General features: G+C 51.8%; 4 protein-coding genes across 6 annotated transcripts; 1 reads left to right on the top strand and 3 right to left on the bottom strand.

Annotated features, from left to right (window-relative positions):
* The first annotated feature begins 6,522 nt into the window (after window positions 1-6,522).
* On the top strand, window positions 6,523-9,003 carry Rnf5 (ring finger protein 5). Of its 2 annotated transcripts, XM_070024060.1 has the most exons (6): window positions 6,523-6,819; window positions 7,715-7,733; window positions 7,829-7,941; window positions 8,041-8,095; window positions 8,185-8,302; window positions 8,405-9,003. In XM_070024060.1, exons 1-6 carry the CDS (start codon window positions 6,680-6,682, stop codon window positions 8,500-8,502), a joined length of 543 nt encoding a protein of 180 aa, XP_069880161.1. In that variant the 5' UTR covers window positions 6,523-6,679; the 3' UTR covers window positions 8,503-9,003. The 2 variants fall into 2 exon arrangements, with proteins under 2 accessions (XP_069880161.1, XP_069880162.1); XM_070024061.1 differs by lacking the exon at window positions 7,715-7,733 and having other exon boundaries at window positions 6,738-6,819.
* A 193-nt stretch (window positions 9,004-9,196) lies between these two features.
* Window positions 9,197-12,390, bottom strand: Ager (advanced glycosylation end-product specific receptor). 2 transcript variants are annotated; one of them, XM_070024058.1, is made up of 11 exons: window positions 12,252-12,389; window positions 11,963-12,069; window positions 11,642-11,834; window positions 11,402-11,466; window positions 10,984-11,071; window positions 10,672-10,875; window positions 10,432-10,559; window positions 10,107-10,245; window positions 9,824-9,850; window positions 9,575-9,701; window positions 9,197-9,448 (listed from the first exon to the last, which is right to left on the bottom strand). In XM_070024058.1, exons 1-11 carry the CDS (start codon window positions 12,301-12,303, stop codon window positions 9,352-9,354), a joined length of 1,227 nt encoding a protein of 408 aa, XP_069880159.1. In that variant the 5' UTR covers window positions 12,304-12,389; the 3' UTR covers window positions 9,197-9,351. The 2 variants fall into 2 exon arrangements, with proteins under 2 accessions (XP_069880159.1, XP_069880160.1); XM_070024059.1 differs by lacking the exon at window positions 9,824-9,850 and having other exon boundaries at window positions 12,252-12,390.
* A 1,176-nt stretch (window positions 12,391-13,566) lies between these two features.
* Pbx2 (PBX homeobox 2) lies at window positions 13,567-18,322 on the bottom strand. Its single transcript, XM_070024057.1, has 9 exons — window positions 18,045-18,322; window positions 17,075-17,148; window positions 16,349-16,596; window positions 16,050-16,240; window positions 15,760-15,895; window positions 15,489-15,642; window positions 14,856-14,944; window positions 14,648-14,734; window positions 13,567-14,506 (listed from the first exon to the last, which is right to left on the bottom strand). The coding sequence occupies exons 1-9, from the start codon at window positions 18,263-18,265 to the stop codon at window positions 14,414-14,416; spliced, it is 1,293 nt and encodes a 430-aa protein (XP_069880158.1). The 5' UTR covers window positions 18,266-18,322; the 3' UTR covers window positions 13,567-14,413.
* An 806-nt stretch (window positions 18,323-19,128) lies between these two features.
* Window positions 19,129-20,901, bottom strand: Gpsm3 (G protein signaling modulator 3). The gene is made up of 4 exons (XM_070024056.1): window positions 20,665-20,901; window positions 20,367-20,472; window positions 19,973-20,172; window positions 19,129-19,846 (listed from the first exon to the last, which is right to left on the bottom strand). Exons 1-4 carry the CDS (start codon window positions 20,899-20,901, stop codon window positions 19,709-19,711), a joined length of 681 nt encoding a protein of 226 aa, XP_069880157.1. The 3' UTR covers window positions 19,129-19,708.
* Between the last annotated feature and the right edge of the window lie 114 nt (window positions 20,902-21,015).

Here is a 21,015-nt window from a genome sequence, read left to right as displayed (position 1 = left end):
GTCACTCTAGCAAGTGTGAGATCCTGAGTTCAAAACTGGCGCTTCCATAGAAAATTTTAAATTACACATGTAGTTCACATTATATTTCTTTTGAAAATGCTGGTCTAAATACTATGTTAAATCCTTACCTATAACCCACACAATAACCTAGAAAGTACTATTACTGCTTAGCATTGGATAGGAAATAGGTCCAGAGAGATGAAAGAACTTACTTACCTCTGGTCACATAGGCCCTAAGCAGCAGTTTCTAGATTGAACTTAAGAAGCTTGGCTGGGTGCCGGTGGCTCACGCCTGTAATCCTAATGGTTCAAAGCCAGCCTGGGCAGGAAAGCCTATGAGACTCTTATCTCCAATTAACCACCAGAAAACCGGAAGTGGCATTGTGGCTCAAGTGGTAGAGCGATAACCTTGAGCTGAAGAGCGAAGTGATAGCACCCAGGCCCAGAGTTCAAGCCCCACAACCGACCAAAAACAAAGCTTGTGCTCCTGAGCACTGTTAGGCTGTCACCTATACGTACACATACACACACACACACACACACACACACACACACACACACACACACACACACACACACACACTACAAAGCAAAGACAGTGACAAAGCCACCCACAGACAAACATTGACAAATGAGTGGTAAGAGTAAAAATCACATCACCAATGCAGAGACTCGCAGTCATATAAAGAATGACAGATTCACACGCTCGTTCATAAGCTTATCATCATACTAGCAACAAAGGAATGTAAATGTATACCTAGAAAAATCCCTGTCTGTGAAAGGCAGCCTCCTCTATCCCAACACTCACATGTGGACAGGCAGTGATATGAAAAGTCAGAGAACAGAAGTGGACACCAAGCAGAAGAGGGACAGGCATGTGAAACTTGCCTTCTTGATTGACTGCCTTATTTTGTACAGTGTGGAAATGGACCCAGAGGTCATGTGAAAACACTGTTAGGCAAATATGCATCATTTCTATCTAGGTTAAAGGTACTCCTCTGTGCTGTGCTCAAAGGTAAGAGGCAATGAAAAAAACAGCTGAAAAAGGTGAGGTTTTCTTTTTTTTTTTGGGGGGGGAGGGAGAGACAGGGTCCTGCAGCTTGAACCCAGGGCCTGGGCACTGTCCCTGAGCTTTTATGATCAAGGCACTCTTACCACTTAAGCCACAGGCTCCACTTCCATCTTTTTGGTGCTTAATTGGACATGAGAGTCTCACAGACTTTCCTGTCCCAGCTAGCTTTGTACCATGATCCTCAGTTCTCCTGAGTTGCTAGAATTACAAGCATGAGCCACCAGTACCTGGCAACACTTAGGCTTTTAAGCTGCTCTTATCCACTGCCCCCAGATAAGTTCAGACCAGCATAATTTCTCCCCTGAACTACATGCTACAGGCTACTAACACTTGCCCTCACATGGCAGAAATGTTTTCTATAGTATAAATCTGAACATTTCCCTATTTTGACAATGTCACTTTCTTGGCAATGTCACTTCTGTTTACAACTTCAACCACATCCCCACAAAAGCCTTTTTCAGCTCCAAACTGATTTACTTCACTTCCTCAGGTGCAACACAACCTTTTATGCTTCTGTACCTTCCTACCACACTTCAAATATTTCTGACCTATGCTTTAATCACAGTTTCTTTTTTCTTGACCAGTGGTTCTCAAATGTAGAAATGCAAATTATTGAACCTTGCCCAGATATACAGAATCGAAATTCTGTATATCAGAAATTCTGGGCCAAGTAATCTGTAATTTAACAAGCTATCCAGGTGAATCTGATATGCACAAGAAACCACTGATTCTGATAGCATAGGGTGTAAGCATTCACTGTTATTTTCTTTCTTTCTTTTGGGTCTGGTCGTGGGGCCTGAACTCTGGGCTTGGGCACTGTCCCTCAGCTCTTCAGCTCAAGGCTAGCGCTCTACCACTTGAGCCACAGCGCCACTTCCGGCTTTTTTCTTTTTGCTTATGTGGTGCTGAGGAATCGAACCCAGGGCCTCAGAGGCATGCAAGGAAAGCGCTCTACCACTGAGCCATCTTCCCAGCCCCTCACTGTTATTTTCTTTTCCATTAGGTTCTAACAAACAGGAAGACAAGATTCTGTCTTATCTCCAATGTCAGGTGAGGACTGTAAGTACTCAATAAATTGGCAATGAATTGTAATACTTATAGACACATTATTGTTCTATCAATATTAAGGATTCCAGGACTTTACACATGATTAGATAAGCCTTCTGGCCATGAAACAATAGCTTCAGCTCCCAGATGTGAGTTCTGATTATGAATCTAGTAATTACTCTCTCAAGAAATGCTAGCTGGAAAAGTCGCTGAAAAAGTTTTTGTACCAAGCCTAAGAGCTAATGTATTTTGAATGTTCATAGAGAATACACGGCTGCAGTGAAGGTAGAGAGATGTTATCTCACAAAACTGTCATGCCAGCCACTGAGGGAAGACACTCTAGCCACCACATATGTACCAACAATGCAAAGAGCGGGGCCTTATGGCCCACAAAAAATATGGGTGATGAGAGTTTACAGTGGGCCTGACTCTTGGACTTGAAATAAGCCAAGGAACACGGCGAATGAAGTGATAATGTGTACGGAGAGGCCAAGAGAGTCATTAAGGAAAGGTATTTAATGATCTTTTGGGAGCCAGGTGTAGCGGCTCACTGTTGTAATCTTAGTTACTCTGGAAGCCAGCTGAGAGAGAGATTTAGTGAGCCCACCCATCTCAACCAACAAGCTAGGTGTGGTGATTCACCCTTGCACTCAAGCAATACAGGAGGCATAGATGGTCCTGGTGTGGTCTGGCCAGAAAATGACACCCTAGCCAAAAAAAAAAAGGGCTGGGGTATAGCTCAAGTGGTAGAGGATCTGTCTAGAAAGGACTAGGTCTTGAATTTAAAACTCAGTACCATTGAAAAAAAATTGAGAGACTAAGTTACCTTCTCAAATTTTTGATATCAAGTAATATTCTCTAGACATGTTGAAGGCATTATAAACACACTTGAATGCATAGTTAATGAGCATACAGCTCCACAAATAGTATATAATGACAATGAATTTAGGAAATAAATGGTAGGTGTAACAAGAAGCACACATACTATGCATGTGCCACACGGACATATCCGTCCTTCAAAGAGGCATGCACACGTGTGGTGAGAATCACAACTATGGAAACCCACTAAGCCCATCACAACACAAGTGTGTGTACTGCCGCTAAGCCACGGGGTCCCACACATGAAAACGCCTATTAGGCAGAATCATGGATCTGAGGCCAAAAATGAAGTTTATAACCTATACATGCACAAACATAAAACATGTAGGTACGATGAAACCACACAAGAGATGCAATGAAACCACCTTCACACACATGCAGTACTCACACATGTCAAAACTGGATGTGCACGATATGAGAACAGGCAATTCTGACAGATAATCAAAACATCATCTCTCCATAGCCTTTGGATAGCATAAGGACAACCAAGCTGCACACAGCCATTACACAAGTCAAAGGCACACAGTCAATATATTAACATCCCCAGCCCCTAGAGGCATTTATGTGTCAATAATCTAGCACTGTGTGGAAGGCCTCTGGAAAATGAGGTTCTGTGCCTGTAGGAAAACGAGGGGCCTGAGGGTTATTTCTAAGAAGCAATTCTGTTGGCCGCCTCACCAACCAGAGAAAAAGTCGTGTGGGGCCAAAGGGCACAAAGAGAAATTGGGGAATGTGTATTGACTTCCCTCTCCCAAGATTCCCTGTCCACACCCCCGTCCCAAATTCAGAGTTTCCACATCCCCTCCCACCCGTGTCTCTCCCATGCTTCCGCTCAGGCCCCTCTCTCCTTTCCCCAGCAATCCTCTTCCCAGTCGGCCCTGACCTTTTTCCCAGCAACCTTCTCCCCAGTCGGCCCTCCCAGCCCCAAACTCTCCCCACCCCAGTCCCTCTCAGCACCCCCCTCCCTCCTCCCCCTTTCCCGCCCACACCTCAGTGAGGTGGGGGGCCTGGGGGGCTGGCCCCCTCCAGCCAGGCTGCGGCAGCGGTGGCGGCGGCTGGTTGTGTCTCTGTCTCTGTCGGTGCCAAGAGGGGCGGACAGGATTTGGGGGTTTCCTAGCCCCGGCCGATGGAGTGGAAGTGGGAGTGGGAGGTTGGACCCATAGCGGTAGGATTGGGGGGGGTCGTCCCCCCAGCACCCTCCCTCCCTTCCTGCTGTCTCTCTGAGGGCTGGGGCTGCTGCTGCTGCCGCTATCTCCCCCACCCTCCCGTACGCCCGCTAGTTTCCGGGGCCGGCCAGGAAGTGGGGGGTGGTGATGGACTGTCTCTTTTGCCAATCGCCTCCTAGAGGCCCGGTCATCTCCTTTCCACATCTACCAGTGTCCTCTCGCTAGCTCCGCCCCAGGAGAGCTGAGCTGGGCTCGGCCAGCCTCCGGCTGCATCTTTTTTCCTTCTTGCCTTTCTGCACACTCAGCTGGGGATCCCTCACGGATGTCGAGTCCTCCTTCCATACACTCCTTTTCTTCATTCTCCACTCGCTCTCCTCTTATTGCCACGTCTACCTGGCTTTCTCTCGGATTAAAAAAAAAAATCCCTTTCTTTTAAACTCCAGTATCAATGCTTTGTCCCTGGAATAACTCCCAACTCGTTCCCAAGATCCCCTTTCCTGTTCCCCGTTCCATTATGGATACTTATCAAGCACCTACTTGCAAACACTGAGCTCAGTTCTTTTCCTTTTTAGGGCTCCATCTTCTCCCCACCTCGTACTCTAGCCTTCTGGTGTAGTCTCTTTGCCCTTTGCCCTCTCTGTGGCCAGCAGTCTAGCTCCTAGCTCCTTCCTCCACCCACCCTCTCTGGCCTTTAAAGAGAATGGGTACTTTCTGTCCTTCTGGCCCATTTCCCTTTCCTGTTTGTTTTATCGCTGCACTTCTTTCCTAGTTTCCTCTTATCAAGTCTCCTTGAAGCACCCCAGCTGAGACAACCCCTCCCTCTCATGTAGAGTTTGAATGCATCTTTTCTTTGATGGAAACTGGGTATTAAGGCATTGCTTTGGTGGGGGGTGGGGAGAAAAAGGAAGGATGCTGATTTCTCTGGGATGAGTACGTCTCCTTAAAGTGTGTTTCTAGCACTCCAGTTCTGGCCCTCCTCTTCCTCAAACTCAGGATCATCCCATTCCTTCTCCTTCCTTGTTTTCCATCTCTCCCTTTCAAAACGTTCTTCAAGCCTCCCAAATCCTAACCTCTCCTTTCCTTCTCTACGCAATTCCCAGCTTCTCATTTTTCCTGATTCTGGAATCACCAGGGACCTTTTAATCACAATGTTCCTAGACAGCCCTTAGCCCCCAGACACACCTTTGCATTGCATGAGTTTACACGCCCAGGTGAAGAGGATGTAAAGAACACTGGTAGTGAGAGGACTGTTACCTAGTTCTGGTCCTGGGGCCACAGTGAGGGTCACTGACTGTAGGATAGGCCCAAGCTCCTAGGGGTCCAGCCAGGAAGAAGCCCCCAGTTCTGCTGGGCAAATTACAAGAAGGAAGGGGCGGGCCTAACCCCATTCTGCCGCGGGTCACCTAAAAAGGGGTGGGTCTTGTCCCTTCTGCATCCACTCATAAAGGCCTTTTCTGCTCTTAATGTTTAAGACGGAGCCGAGGTCGATTCGGTTCTGCTCGGTGTCACGTTAGGAGGGGGTGGGCCTGTAGCTCAGTTCTGCTCTGTAAATCACCTAAAGAGGGGCGGGCTGAGTCGTCCAGCTGAGGGAGTTGGGTTAACACCAGCGCCGAAGATCGATGTTCGTAGCATCCAAACGTCGGGCTAATCCCAGTTCTGCTTCCTTCTTCATTAAGAGGGAGGGGCGGACCCAAGTTCTGCCCTCTACGTCACCCAAGGAGGCCGGAGCCATTTTGAACCCTGCGACCCTAGTTTTCTTCCCCCTCCCACCGGCCCCCTTTTCCGTGCACTGCGCCGTCTTTTGGGTTTTGGCCAATCAGGAGCGAGAGAAACGGCCCAATCAGCCGAGAGGGGCCACAGCCGAAAGACCCGGATGAGGCCAAGCCAAAGCCTTTGAATTGCAAGCCCTGCCAATTGCAGAGCCGTCACCATGGCAACGGGATAGAGGTAAAGGGGTGGGACTAACCACCATGGTTGGTCTTGGAGCCAATCACTTGGTTTGGAGCATACACTCCAAAGTCCAATAGGAATCCGGACATTCTTTGAAGGAGGAAGTGAAGGAAAGAAAGAGGCCCATAGTGGGCGAGGTCTATGTAGACCTGAACCAATTAACTTCAGGATCTTGGTTATGACTGGCAGCTACTCAGGCGAATGAAAGCTTTTCTGGCCCGGTGACAGCCTCGGGTGTTACCAATCTCTTGACAGTGCATAAGTACTGTGACTGCAATCAGCCAATAATCATTATGCAAAGTCAGGACCGCGCAAACCTTTTGCCGCCCCCATCCTTTGGGCCAATCCTTTCTTTTGAATCTCTGTGATGGACAGGCACTCAGGCCAATAGCCATTAGAAAACCTTGAAGCCTGCCCAACGATTGTGGGCAGGAGGCGGTTTCTCATTTGTTGGGGCGTGTACGTGTATGTGTGTGTGAGTGCGTGTGCGTGTGTGTGCGTGTGTGTGTGTGTGTGTGTGTGTAGGGGGGCTGAGGGAATACGTGGGGGCGAAACCGAACCGGCCATGGCAGCTGCAGAAGAGGAGGACGGGGGCCCTGAAGGGCCAAACCGCGAGCGGGGCGGGGCAGGCGCGACCTTCGAATGTAATATATGTTTGGAGACCGCTCGGGAAGCTGTGGTCAGTGTGTGTGGCCACCTGTATTGGTGAGAGTCTGGGACCGGAGCAGAAGGCGGTGGGGTTCATCTCTACAGTGGGGAGGCCTGGAGGGAGGGACCATACACCCATACAGATAATCGGAGGGCACATCGCCTACGGGAGACCTTAGGTCTTGGCTGGTTTGTGTGGGTGGGAGGATCGCGTCTACCACAGAGATGTCTGGAAAGGAGGGTCCTAGAAATTAGGAGCTGGTGCGTGTGGGATGAGTTATAAGGGATGGGACCCTGGACCTCGGCGCCTTCATCTGTGCTCCGCCCTGTGCAAGTGAGACCGGAGCCACCTTACCCCAGGGAAGTTGGACTTTTCTTAGCTGTATAGATAAAAACAGAAGAGAGTCAAAAGGTTAGGAGAGGCACGTATCACTTGAGTAATTGACCCAGGGACGGTGTGGGCCCATGTTCAAGTGATATGTGGGAAGAGGGACGAACTGGGACAATGTGGAGGGGCATGCTTGATCCTGGAAATAGAAGCTTTAATGAGGGTTGAAGGAGGAAAAAGAGCAGTGGGAGAATGTGCTTGTGAAGAGGGTTTGGTCCGGCCAGGATGGGGACAAGAATAGGTTGGAATTGAAAAAGGAGACCTGGAATGGGGTGTGTTGAAGAGAATTGGAAAGGCAGAGAAGGGAAGGGAGTGGAGAGAGAAAGAGAGAGGAGTTAGGGGAGAGAAGGTCGAAAGTGTTGAGAGTCGATGGAGGGAACTCTAGATGTTGGAAGATCAGAAAAGTAGGAAGGCCAGGTTAGCTGGCATGGTAGAGGTTGCAAAAAATGTGAAGGATAGGAGGTAATACCTGGGAAGAGGAGTGAGATGGGATTCTGTTAATTTTGGGGTCAGTAACTGTCTTGTAACTGAAGTGTGACTTTTTTTCCCCCTTCCTCCATCTAGTTGGCCCTGTCTTCATCAGGTTGGTATTCAGGAGATGAAGAGGAAAATGGGGGAGGTCTGAGGAACTAAAAGACTCTCCATGTGTTTGAAACCACTTTATTTATTCCTCCTCAGTGGCTGGAGACACGACCAGACCGGCAAGAATGCCCTGTCTGCAAAGCTGGCATCAGCAGAGATAAGGTTGTCCCTCTTTATGGGCGAGGGAGCCAGAAGCCCCAGGATCCCAGGTCAGATTCCAGAATTGGTGCCCAGTGAAGCTTGAAGGCTTTGGCTGGGGGTAAGTTTTGGGAGAGGAGATGCCCTGTTGACAGTCTTTTCCCTTTCAGATTGAAAACTCCACCCCGTCCTCAGGGCCAGCGACCAGCTCCTGAGAGCAGAGGGGTGAGAGGAGTTTTGTTTGTTTTTTGTCCAGTTGTGTACTTTCCATGCCAAAGATGTGCCAGCTTTCCTGACTTTCTCTGCCTCTCTAGGGATTTCAACCATTTGGTGATACCGGGGGCTTTCACTTCTCATTTGGTGTTGGTGCTTTTCCCTTTGGCTTTTTTACCACCGTCTTCAATACCCATGAGCCTTTCCGCAGGGGCGCAGGTAAGAATCTTTCCTTAGCTCCTACCCAAGGAGTCCTCTCCCAGCCCCTTGCCTAGTCTACCAGTGTGATCGGTCCAACATCTTTTTCCCTTTCTCCTACAGGTGTGGATTTGGGACAGGGTCACCCAGTCTCCAGTTGGCAGGATTCCCTCTTCCTGTTTCTTGCCATCTTCTTCTTTTTCTGGCTGCTCAGTATTTGAGCTGTGTCTCCATCCTGCCCACCTCCAGCCAGAAGAGAATCAGTATTGGGGGTCCCTACTGACCCCTCCTTATTTCTGAACACTCTTTCCTCTTGTGACCCCCCTCCATTTCTGCTGGCTAAGGTCAACCCTGGCCACTCTCTAGGAGGTCATGGAGAGGAGTCACATCTGTGCATAGGAAGGGAAAGCCAGCTGCTCTGAGCTGCTCTGAATTCTTGCTGGAATTCTCTGAATTCTTGCAATGAAACTCCAGTCCTGGGGGAGGAGGAAAGATTGAAGACAACATCCATTTCTCCTCTCTCCTAATCTTTTGTTTTCCTCCAGATTTCATGAATTGATGTTGAACGGTGGGCAAGGCTCCCTCTGACTCTCTTCCATTCCTCCTCTTGTTGATTTAATTTAATTTTTCTCTTCCCAGTGCTTAATATGAGTTCCAACTTAATTGCTCCCCTCCCCTCACTACCTCCTTTATGATAAATTCAATAAAAAAGATGAAATGTATCGATGGGATCTCTTTCCCCAGTTCTCCCTTCCTTCTTTCTTTCCAGAACAGGCTCCTCTTCTCCCCGGCTTGAGTAGATGTTTGGTATGGTATGGTATGCATAGGGATGAGCCCCTCTCGACTTCAGGGATCTTAGGGCAGGGATTAAGTTGTCTCTTTCCCTCTTACACAAACACACAAACACGCATGGCACCATGTGTCAAGTGTTTACTCAGCACAGTTCGTGGAGAGGTCTGGTTGTGGAACAAAGTGTGGCAAGGTGGGGAGGAACATTTTACAGGGGAGAGATGGTTAGGGACCAGTCCAGTGCAAAGGAGCTAATGGGTGGGTTTCTTCCTAGGGGTCCCTTAAGGCCCTCCTGCACCACTCTCTGCTGCGTCTGGCTCCTCTGACTGATTCAGCTCTGCACGTTCTTCCTCCTCTTCTTGGTTTTCTGGGGCCTTTCTGAGGAGGAGGAATAAGGAAAATTCTGCACATGGCACATGATTCCTAGCATTCTGTCATTCCATCCCCCACCCCGTGTAGTTGCTGTCTAGAAGCCCCTTGTCAGGAGTCTTTTTTTCCACTCACCTCTCCTCTCCTCGATGTTGCCGTTTTCGCCACATGATGGCCCCAATGAGCAGGGCGGCTAGTCCCAGGCCTCCCAGGATCCCCAGGGCCAGGGCTAGAGTTCCCAGCCCTGACCCACCCACAGAGCCTGTAGGGAGATGCAGACAATTGAGGAAACAGTCCCACCACTCACCATGCCTTTCCTGTTGACCATACCCACAGTCACACGGCAGGGCTATCTGTTCCTCTGACTTTAATCCAGTCCCTCACCTGCAGCTCGCCCCTCCTCTCCTGTTTCTGGAAGACAAAGTCCAAGCAAATCAGAAAGGTACACTTCAGTTTGGGAGAGGAGCCCCAATGGAGTCTCCCTTCAGTTCAGCAAGGGGAAACTGGGCTGGTCATTTGGAAGGATTTGGATAGGTCAAAGGAGGCTCTGACTGGGAAAGAGAGGGTAGCTCTTGGGGAATCCTATTAAAATGGGGTAGGGAGTTGGAGCCTGCTGTGTTGCTCAGTCCAGTTCCAGGGTCCTTGGATTTAAAGGAAGAGGCCTCACCTATGATGACGTTGACGGCAGGGCTTTCCTTAGTCCCTTGACTGGGATGGGTGGCCACACAGCTGTAGGTCCCTTCATCCTGAGGCCCTACCTCAGGGATGAGAAGCACAGGGCTGGGGGGCAGGGGCAGGGGTATTCCCTGGTAAGGAAAGGGGGAGAGGAAACTATTATCAAACTCCTATTCGCATGTCCCATGCTTTTGGTTTTGTCTCCACAGCCTCAGATACCCCCTATCTTCCATCTTAGCTCCTTGCCCACCTTTCCCTCCATTCCCAGGTGGCAGTCACAGTTCTCCCCCACTTCCCAAACCCTCCATGGCACTCACATCCTTTATCCAGTGGATCTGAGAAGGAGGCTGTGCAGGGGCTTCACAGGTGAGGGTCACCGTCCCACCTTGAGATACTACTCCACCTTCTGGCTCGATCAACAGTTGGACTTCCAGTGGTACAGACTCTGGAGGTGGGCAGGGGGGTGATCAATACAGTACACCTAGGAATGGCCCTGGGCTATACCCGTGGACTTCAGTCTTCCTTTCCCAAAGGGCACATTTCCTAAGTGTGTTCACCTGAACTTGGAATCCTCCCACTCCTCACAATGGGCTGGATGGGAGCTGTGTTCAAAGCCCGGTGCCGAGGAAGAGCTGGGCTAAAGCTACAGAAGAAGGTGGGGCCAGCAGCATCTCCCTGGGCCAGGGTCACTGTGAGCTCTGATTGGAGTGTAAAGAGCCCCGACTCAGGGTGTCTTCTGGTCTCTTCTTTCACCAAGACTCCTGTGGTAGGAGAAAGACAAGATGAGACACCCAGGTGGTTATGGGAACGAGATCAGGAAGCAGCAATGGCAGGGGTCTGGGGAAAGTGGGGGGTACCTTGGGTCTCACCTTTTCCATCAGGAATCAGAGGTTTCCCATCCAAGTGCCAGCTAAGAGTCCCCGCAGGGTAGCTTCCCTCAGACACACAGGTTCCCACCTGGGGAAAGAGTGGTGAGGGCATCCTTTAAAAATGCAAGATGCCTTGGGCTGGGAATATGGCTTAGTGGTAGAGTGCTTGCCTAGCATGCATGAAGCCCTGGGTTCCATTCCTCAGTACCACAGAAACAGAAAAAGCCAGCAGTGGCGCTGTCACTCAAGTGTTAAAAGTGCTAGCCTTAAGCAAAAGAAGCTCAGGGATAGTACCCAGGCCCTGAGTTCAAGCCCAGGACTGGCAAGAAAAAAAAAAAAAAGGTAAGATGCCATACAGGTACACAGTTGCATTCACAGTACCACTTATGACTCCCCCTTCCCCCACACTATCCGCTACCTTAGTGGGGACACCGACTGTGAGTTCAGAGGCAGGATCTACAATTTCTGGCTTCCCAGGAATCTCTGATAGAGGGAAAAATTCAGTTAAAGGCCAGATCTTTGGAGATCCTCACACAGCAGGTGTGAGGAGTCAGAGGTCACACACGGGGTCCTAGGAGTCAAGGGCTTGGGGTGGGGGTGAGTGAAAGCCTTTCCCTAGATGAGAGGTGGGGCTTGGCTAAAGCTCTGGAACCCTTACCATAGACTCGGACCCGGTAGTTGGACTTGGCCTCCTTCCCACGCCTGCTCATTGCTCTGCACCTGAAAGTTCCCTCATCCTGGATCCCAACAGCTGGAAGGAGGAGGGAGCCATTGGGAAGGACTCGAGCCACACTTTCCCAGGGGCTTCCCTGGGGAGAGAGGACCTTCCAAGCTTCTGTCCGGGCTGTGTTCTAGAGACATGAAGGAGAAAAGCATAAGATTTCCAAGTCCTCTGGGAAAGGATGGCTCAGGCAGGATGGTGGTGGGGACCATCACAGGTCCAGCTTCAAATTTGGGACGCTGTTATGGGAGCCCTTACCAGCTTCCATTCCAGCTGCTGGGGTGGTTTCCTGGGTGCTCCTCTACAGTTCAGCACCAGTGGCTCCCCAATGTGGGCTGTGATGTTTTGACCACCTACTACTGACCCTGAGAGAGAAGATGGCAGTTGAGGAATTGGAGGGGAGATGAGAACTAAAGAAATCAGGACAGGGTGAGAGGTAGCTTGAAAGGTCGTGCCCAGGTCTAGGAAATTCTAGATTTGGGGGCAGAAGGGTCCTGGAGGCAGTATTTTCTGCAGGGAAGATTAATGGGGCTGGGGAGTGGCTCACCCCACAGACCGAGGATCAGCACCCAGGCTCTAGTCGCTGTCCCTGCCGCCATCCTGTTTCCTTCCCAGGCTCCTGGCTCTGTCTGCCACTTTCCCCAATGTGGCTACTTCCCTACATGGGGCTTGCCCCCTCTCCTGGTCTTGTCAGTCACAGGGAATGCTAGGAATTCATGCCTCCTGAACAAGAGTCCTTCAGGTACTAGAAGAAATCTCACCCCACCCTTGGGCGCTACCAGTCTCTGGGCACAGCCACTTCGCTGGGGGCGGGGAGTACACTTTCTAGGGTCTCATTCCAAGTCTTCAGCCATGTTCCACCAATCCCACTCTGAGGGCTGCCTGGAACCCCACCATGATTGGGAAAGGATGCTAAGAGGATATGGGCTGATGTACCCCGGGGGGTGGACACAGGGAGCTGGTAATAAAGGGCAAAGCTGGGAGGGCAAAGCAGAAGGAAGCTGTTTGAGGCTTTTTGAAAAAAAAAAAAAAGTTATATTCCTTGGAGATGAAAAAAAAACTAAACCCAGGAAAAAAGAAATTTCTTTATTTAAAACTGCATTTTCTTTTCTGTGAAACTACAAGTTTACAAGTGAGGAGAGAACTGTCCCTGCCCCGGCCCGTACCTCCCCCCACCCCCCACCCCCCCATCACACTCCCAATCTGTCCCCTAATCCTGCTCGGACCCTTGATGGGGATGGGTTCCCCATTATGACAGTCCTTTTAAATCCTGAGGATCTTTGAGGGGATCAGAAAGAAGGGTTCAGGGCTGAGGATGGGAGAATGTTTTTACCGTCAACACTTTTTGTGACCTCCCTCCTCTCCCCATTCCCTTGATTTTGGTGTGAGGATAAAAGATTCTGTTCCCCCCTCCCCTGGGAGAAACTGAGGGAGATACATATATAAGCACCTGACCCATACTTAGCATATTTGGCAAGAACCCACTCCCCATTCTCCTCCAATCTGTAAATAGTTAAAAATCAAAAAACCAAAAAAGATACATTATACAGGGAAGGTGGGATCTTTGATTTCTTCAAAATGACTGAATCCAGCTTTGCCTAAGAGTTGTGGAAAGAGGGGGGATAGGAGGCCAGCAGGTAAAGCTCTTCCACACCAAATGCAGCAGAAACTTGTCTATACAAGCAAAGAACATCTTAGTGACTTCAGGAGTGGGTGGCTTGGTGTCCTGCAAAATTCACTTCCTGATGGGCAGGCCCAGAGCTAGGCGGGCCTCTCTACTAGTTCTGTTTAATCCTTTTTCTCTTACCAGAACCCCTTTGGCTATCACCTCTACAATGGGAAAGCAAGAAATAAAAAAATAATTCAGTATGTTTATATATTTATAAAAACAAACAACAAAAAAGCCCCACCAAACCCTACTTCCCCAAACTAAATTAAAAAAAAATACAGATGGATCCCAGGGTTTGTTCTTTTTTTTTCCTTTCTAAAAAACAAAACAAAAACAAAAACAAAAAAAACTTCAACCCCAAAGCCCAGTCAACAATTTCCTAAAGTAGCAGAAACTCCCTCCGAGGTAGATATCTGAGTCAGACACTCTTGTCCACCGAGCGATTCTATTGGTTTAAGATGAGCTGCGTATGAGGTAATAAAGCCGTCTGGAGGGGCCAAGGGGTAGGGGATACACGGGAGGCGTGGCCCATGTTCTCTGTCCAGAAGTCCAGTCCCCATTTTTGGCATCTCTGGGTTGGGTAGGGCTGACGTCTCCAGATTCCACAGCATGTAAGTGGGGCGGGGAAGGGAAAGTGGGGGAGCCCAGAGAGACAAACAATAGTTGTATTTGCATATGTGTGTATACATGTGTGTGCACGCATGAGAAAAAAATGAGTGGGGGAAAAAAAGATCTGAGAAATAGGTGTGTGCGTTTTTCTGTGTAAGAGAATAAAGGAAATAAAAAAAGATCAAAAAAAAAAAGGAAAAAATGGGGGGGGGGGAGACAGACTCCATCCTCCCCCCCGGCTTCAGGACCCCATTCTCCCTGCCATGTTAGTCAGCACCCCCAGCACTGAGAGTCTATGGTTGGAGAAGGGACGACCCATTCGCCCCTCTGTTTTGTGCTTCTCCTGTTTGGGGTCTGTCATCTGGATGCCTGGGTCCTCTTCAAGAGTCGCCTTCTGGGAGCCCCCACCCCTGTGACCCTGAGGGGTGAGATCAGTTGGAGGTGTCGGAGTGAACACTCCCTGGTCCCTCTGTTGGGGATGTCACCGAGGATGGGGTCACAGCTTCCTGCCAGCTGCCGTTTGCCTAGAAAGAGGGAGAGAGAGAGAGAGAGAGAGAGAGTAGGAGTAGGGCCCTGGGAAGCCCTGTGGGGACAAATAGCACTAGGGAAAAAGTTGCCTTATCTTGATGAGAGCGGGAGACCCCAGGGCTTCAGGATCCACTCACCCTCATTTCTCGAGGACTGTACATCTGGCCCGCTCCTAGGTTATCCCCGTAGCCCCCTGGCCCCATCGAGTGTCGGAGTGATTCCACCTGCAGGCCACAGAGGAAGGTGTGATGGTGAGGAAATGACAAAAAAAAGTCTTCTATCCTAAAGGGGGGAAAAGGGAGTCCAGGAGGAAAGACCTACTCAAGAAGCCATGGGGCACCTAACCTGGGAAGCAGAATAGGAATCTCCATTGAGCCCGGGCATCCCCAGAAACATGTCTCCGGATCCTGAGAGATTGAAAGAGCCGCCAGAGCCTTGGAGAAACAGAGAAGGAATTAGGAGAGAGTACCAGGGAGCCTGAGTTGGCAGATAGACACAATCCTCATGTTGCAGAAAACCCTGTGAACTAGTTCTGCAGGGATACATGTGGATTATACACAAATCACCAATGAAACAACCTTCCCAGCTGGGCATGGTGGTATATGCCGGAAATCCCAGTACTGAGAAGCTGAGATAGGAAGATCCGAGTTCAAAACCAGCCTCGACTGCATAGTGAGTTCTTAGGTCAACCTGGACCACATAGTGAGACCCCGTCTTATAAAACCAAACCAAACCAAATCAAGTGGAGACATACCCACACTCAGAAAAAGCAAGCTGTTCTAGAACTTCTAGATACCCGCTGGAAGGAAGGCATAAGAAATTTCACTAGAGTGACCTCTGACCCTGACACGATCACCCATCTTAGCATGGACCTTCTAACCCCCAAAAGTCTCTCTGCTATGATCCTGCCTAGACAGGAAATGGGAACAAAAGCAGGAACTGTGTATAACAGCTAGCCAGGGTGGCAGTGAGCTCCACCTGCAGAAGAAGGGGGTGTTGGGGAGCTGGTGCGGCTGTGGCCCCCCTGGGCGACTGACACAGCTGTCTTGACAGCATAGATGTTGGCTTCCTCTTGGAACTTTCCAATATTTTTCTTATACCGAATCCGCTTGTTGCCAAACCAATTGGAAACCTGTAGGGTGTTGGGTAGAGAGGGTCAGGTGGAAAAATTTCCTACGAAAGCTCCTCACCGAATGGCATCTGAGAGCTTTCTGTTCCCAAACACCTTCTCTCCAAACCCTCACAATACCTGAGAGACGGTAATGCCACACTTCTTGGCGAGCTCCTCCTTAGCCTCCTCACTAGGATATGGGTTACTCAGATGGGAGTAGAAATACTCATTCAGGACCTCAGTGGCCTGTTTGCTAAAGTTACGGCGTTTTCGTCTGCAGAGGAAGGAGGTAGCAGGGAGAGAATGTTGGTGTCCTGTTGGGTAACTCCAGGGGACACCATTGTCACTGAGTACCATGTTGTACAACCTGGCAGCCTAGAGGCTTGGAGAGGAATAAGACTGGTTTAATCTGGATCCCTGGACCCCACCTGGCATCCAGGAAGCGGGAACGCAGGATCATAACTGCCTCGCAGGTGCTCTGCTTGAGCTGCATCTGGATGGCGCTGAACTTCCGATGGATGATGCTCACCATTCGCTCCATCTCTTTGGGGGCCACAGGCCGTGTGCGACTCTGCTCCCGCAGCAGGTTCATGACATGGGTTGTGAACTCGTTACATGCCTGTATTGGGAAAAAGAGGGAAGGTGGGCTGGAGAAGAGGACCTCTTTGGGCTTGAGATTCCCTCCCAAGGGCCTCTTCTTCCACCTACTCTGGTCTCCTCTCCTCACCTGCTCATACTTCTCCAGCTCTGAGTGGTAGATGTGGCGGATCTGCGCAAGCTTGCTGCGATAGTCCGAGTGTTCGATGGAGTTGTCAGGGGACACGCCGCCCCCAGAGGCTGCAGCTGCTGCTGCTGCAGCTGCTGAGCCCCCACCCTTCTCAGGCCCAGCCACACCCTCTGCCAGAAGCATGTTGTCCAAGCGCATCAGTTGTGGGTCCACCGGTTCCTCTTCTTGGGAGCTTCGAATGCTCAAGCCTAGCATGTAGGCAAGTGGACTTAAGACTCCATCCAGCCTCCCCTCCCCCACCAGCCAACCAGGACCCCTCACCCAGAGCTCAGTTTTCCTGGTGTTTTATTTTTTTATTTTTTGTCTATTGTGGAGCCTGAACTCTGGGCGTGGGCGCTGTCCCTCAGCTCTTCAGCTCAAGGCTAGCACTCTACCACTTGAGCCACAGAGCCACTTCCAGCTTTTTTCTTTTTGCTTATGTGGTGCTGAGGAATCGAACCCAGGGCCTCAGGCATGCAAGGCAAGCGCTCTACCACTGAGCCACCTTCCTAGCCCATGGTGGCTTTTAGAGACCCTTGTTTTCCAATGCTTGATTCCCCTTTCCCTTTTAGCCATCTCCTTGGGCCCCCACTTTCCTCAAGGCTCCATGTTGTCAAACTCTTAAACCCTACAGTGAACAGAGTTGTGTCCCTAGAAGTTGAAGAATCAAAGAGGGAAAACACATACCCGTTTTCTCCTTGATTTCACACAGGACACTAAAGAGAGCAGGCTTCATTCGGTGGCAGTTTAGGGCGTGTTTCCTTGGGAGAAATGGGAGTGGGGAAAGAGAAAAGTTCATGAGAAGCAGTGTGTGTGTGTGTGTGTGTGTGTGTGTGTGTGTGTGTGTGTGTGTGTGTGGAGGGTGGGGAACAGGGGCCTACGAAGGTCTAAGAGGGGAGCCTGGGAACAGAAGGGGAGGCATCTGTGGAGTGAAAAAGCAGGTTTGTGATAGAGCTGGGTGTGATTCAGCTCGCATAATGGGAAAATACAAGCAAGGTGCAGGGAGCAGGCTTATAGGCACCATGGGGTGGGCTGGGGGCTTCGGAAGGCATAGGGTCCAGGAAAGGTATTGAGGGGGGATTTAGGGATGACTTGAGAAATGAGAGTGACTAAGTAGGCTTAGGAAAAATAGAGATGGAGGTTGAGGTGGACAAGAGTCAGTTTGAGGTGGCAGAGGGCTAGGGGTGCTGGACTAAGCAGAGAGTTGAATACAGGAAAGGGGATGGGGTATATGAGGACCTTGAAGACCTGGGCCCTGCAGGGGTCGTGAGGAATGCTAGGACCTCGGGTGGAACACAGAGGCCCCAGCTCTGGAGAGAATGGGTTGGGCTGGGTGGAGAGCCCCGGGACAGACAGAATTGCCCAAGAACAGTTTCTAAGTCTGGGAGCCAGAAGGAAGCTCTGAAGATGGGGGCTGGTGCCGGGAGTGTAGGGGTCAGCAAGAGGTGAGGAGGGGAGGGAGACCACCTCGGGTGGCTTCGGTGGAGGTTTCAGGGTGGGGGAGCTTTTGAGAGGGAGCACTAAAGTGGAGGTTTCCCGAGCTGAGGCGAGAGCAGAGCTGTAGAAACCTGGAGGGGAGAGGGGTTACTCCCAGAAGACTCAGAGCTTGTGAATGGGGGGGGGGGTCTGTGTGGGGGTCCGGGATGGGGGCACTCACTTGGCCTGGGCCTCGTCCAGGCTCTGGTCGGTGATGGTCATTATCTGCTGCAGTATGTCCCCGATGTCTTGCTTCCCTCGGCCTCCCGGGACCCCCCCGTTACCCCCACCGGGGTCTCCGCCACCGGGAGGTTCGCCAGGACCCCCGGGCTCCCCACCCACCAATCCCAGGCCCCCCCGGCCTCCGCCTGGAGGGGGCGGCCCCAGCAGCCGCTCGTCCATAGCTGGGGGGGGCCCTGAGGCCCCCTCCCTGCTCCGCCCCTCCCCCCGCCCGGTTACGTCCCCCCCCCCCAAACTCGCCGGGGCCGCGGCTCCCTCCGCCCCAGCCCCCGCCCGTCTCCTCCCCTCCCGGCTCCCCCGGGGTTCACCCCGGCACTGGGGGGAGACCTCAGGTACCGGCTGGGCCCCCCACAGGAGACCCCGGCCCCCGGCGGCGGAGAAAATGGAGCCGGAGAGAGAGAGAGGGAGAGACAGAGGAGGCCCAAGCGGGGGTGTGTGTGCGAGAGGGAGGAGGGAGGAGGGGGAGGGGGAGCGAGGGAGGGAGGCGGGGGGAGGGGAGCCGGGGAGGAAGGGGAGGGCAGAGAGAGGAGGAACAGGGAGGAGCCGGGGGCGGGGAGAGACAGCAACAGAGGAACTGAGACGGGTGGAGGAGGGGAGCGGGGCGTGGGGCGCGGGGCCGGAGGCGGAGAAACGGGAAGGCCCGGGAGCTGGACTCGGGTGTCCCGGGACCGGGGCTGGGGCAGGGCCGTCGGGGGGTGGGGGGGTCCTGCCTCGGGGTTCCGGATCCTGGATCGTCGTGATGTGGACTCTGAGCTGCAGGAATGCCTGCGTTCACTGACAGCTCGGTTCATATTTCTTGTCCTAATGACTCCCCTCCCTGTTCTTCTTAATTAAAACCGGGAAAGGGGGGTTGGGGGGAGATAATTAGGGAGGTCTCCAGCCGCTGCTTAATGAGCCAGTAATTAACCAGCTAGGGAGGGGAGCTGGCCTCTGGCCAGATTGGGAAGCGAGGCGGCCTCTGGCCTCACCTTTCTACCCTCCCCCCTCTGTCCCCGCCCTCCCCCCCTCCAGATACCAGTCTTCAGTCCGAGGGGAAACACATTTATTCATACATACGAAACGATCTGAATCAGAGCAGCTTTGGGGAGGAAGGGTGGGAAGGGCTAAAGGTCCATTCAAAACCTCTAGGACCCTCAGCCTTGTGGCTGGTGGTGTGTGCTGGTGGCAGGGCTTGTCTTAAATCTCTCTTCCCCGTGTCTACTCTCTATTTTGCCTACTCGATTTCTTCTTGCTGGGAAGGAGGGAGGGTAGGTAGCCTTTGCTTCCCAGGAGCCTGAGCCCTCACACCCTGGCCTGGAACTGATAGCTCAGGATCAGAGAGTCACAGCCATTCCCAGAGCTCCCCTGACTGGGGTCCTCTTTTTTCCTTTAAGCTCCAGTGTCTAGAGGAAGGAGTTAAATGATTGTCCTACCTTACCTATTCCTAGGGTTTGAGCACTTTCACCCACTCCAGCTCCCTGGGAAGGTGCTGAGGGTCACGACTAATGCAATTTCTGCTGGGTCTTCAGTCTTAGATAGTCCTGCCAGGCAGGGTTGAGGGCATGCAGTGGGAAGCCCAGCTTTTGAGCCCTAAGAGGCAAAAAGGGGCTCATAGAGGCTCAAATCTCAGCAGCTGTGTGTGGGGGGTCTGGATCTTTGCTCCTCCATTCGACCTCCACCCTGAACTCTCAGCAGCAACTCCAGGAGTTCCTGTCCCCCTGGGGGTAGGGGAGGCTCTGATCGCTGGGCTTCCATCCGCTGGCACTGGAGGAAGGGAGAGGAAAGCATTGGTAAGGGGCTCCTGAGTGCTGGGTTAGGAATCAGGGCTTGTATGGGGCACAGATATGAAAGACCAGGAGGCATGGGTTTTGCCTTTTTGGGATGTCTCACCTGGTGACTGAGGATGGTACTATAGAGCTGTTCTTTGTCCTCAAGAGGCCGGGGTGGGGCTGGAGCTAGGCTTGGGGTGCTCTGGGGAGTGTGGAAGTTGGCTCTCTGCTCCTCTAAGCGGCGGGACTGGGCCTCAGCCACCAGGTCCAGAAGAAGCTCGGTCTGCAGAGAGAGCAGGGAGGCCGAGCGGGGGCCCAGGGCTGGGGAGAGGAGGAAGGAGGGCTCTGAAACCTACAGAAGTTGGCAGTGTGGATGGGGACAGGGTGATCAGGGTTCGATCAGCCTGGGTTACAGCAGAGGGGGCGTGGTGGGTTGGGAGTTCACACTGGAGCAGGCATTGGTAATGGAGTCAAGATGTGGGCACCAAGTTAGGGGCTTCCTGGGGTAGAAGTACCTGCAAGGTGGGTCCCTCGGAGAGGAGGGGATGGAGGAGCAGATCGCCAAGGTCGAGTGGTAGAATTCAGAGTGGCCCAGCCCCTCTGCTCATCCTGCGGGTGTCCCTGTTGCCGAGATGTCCATTCCAGTCAGGCGGGAGTGGGGGTAGGCAGTGGCCCATTTCCTCAATGTTTTTGTTCCTGCTTATTGTGTCTAAGCCTTTTCAAGTCCCCTATGTCCCTCATCACAAGGTCTCTGCCTCAGGTCCTCACATTTCCTTTCTCAGTGCCAACCTCCCTACCCAGTGCCCAGCTCACCTGTTCACCAGCCTCTTCTTCCTGAGGTTCTTCCTGGGGTCTCTTGTCCTCCATCCCCAGGTGGGGAGAAGCTGAGGGGGGGGGGAGGGGTGGCTGGGATTTGAGAGGAGGGTTGGAACTTAGGGTTCCTGAGAGAAGTGGGGGGCTGGAAGGGGTGGGGGTGAGCTGGGGGCTGGATGCCTGGGTACTGAGCAGGAAGCTGGGTTCCTGGTCAGGCCCCCCCACGGCCCCGCCCATCTCTGTCAACTTCCTCCATTCTCTTTTCCCACCCAAACAGCTTGTTTGACCTCTCTGCCTCAGGGGAACTGAGAGACTGGGAAAAAATAATCTTGCAGCTGCAGGAGTAGTGGT

Source organism: Dipodomys merriami, unplaced genomic scaffold (assembly GCF_024711535.1).
Source record: "Dipodomys merriami isolate MVZ:Mamm:240054 unplaced genomic scaffold, mDipMer1.0.p SCAF_16, whole genome shotgun sequence".
Classification (NCBI taxonomy): domain Eukaryota; kingdom Metazoa; phylum Chordata; class Mammalia; order Rodentia; family Heteromyidae; genus Dipodomys; species Dipodomys merriami.
Note: the sequence above shows the minus strand (reverse complement) of the source record. Positions and strands in the feature narration are given on the sequence as shown.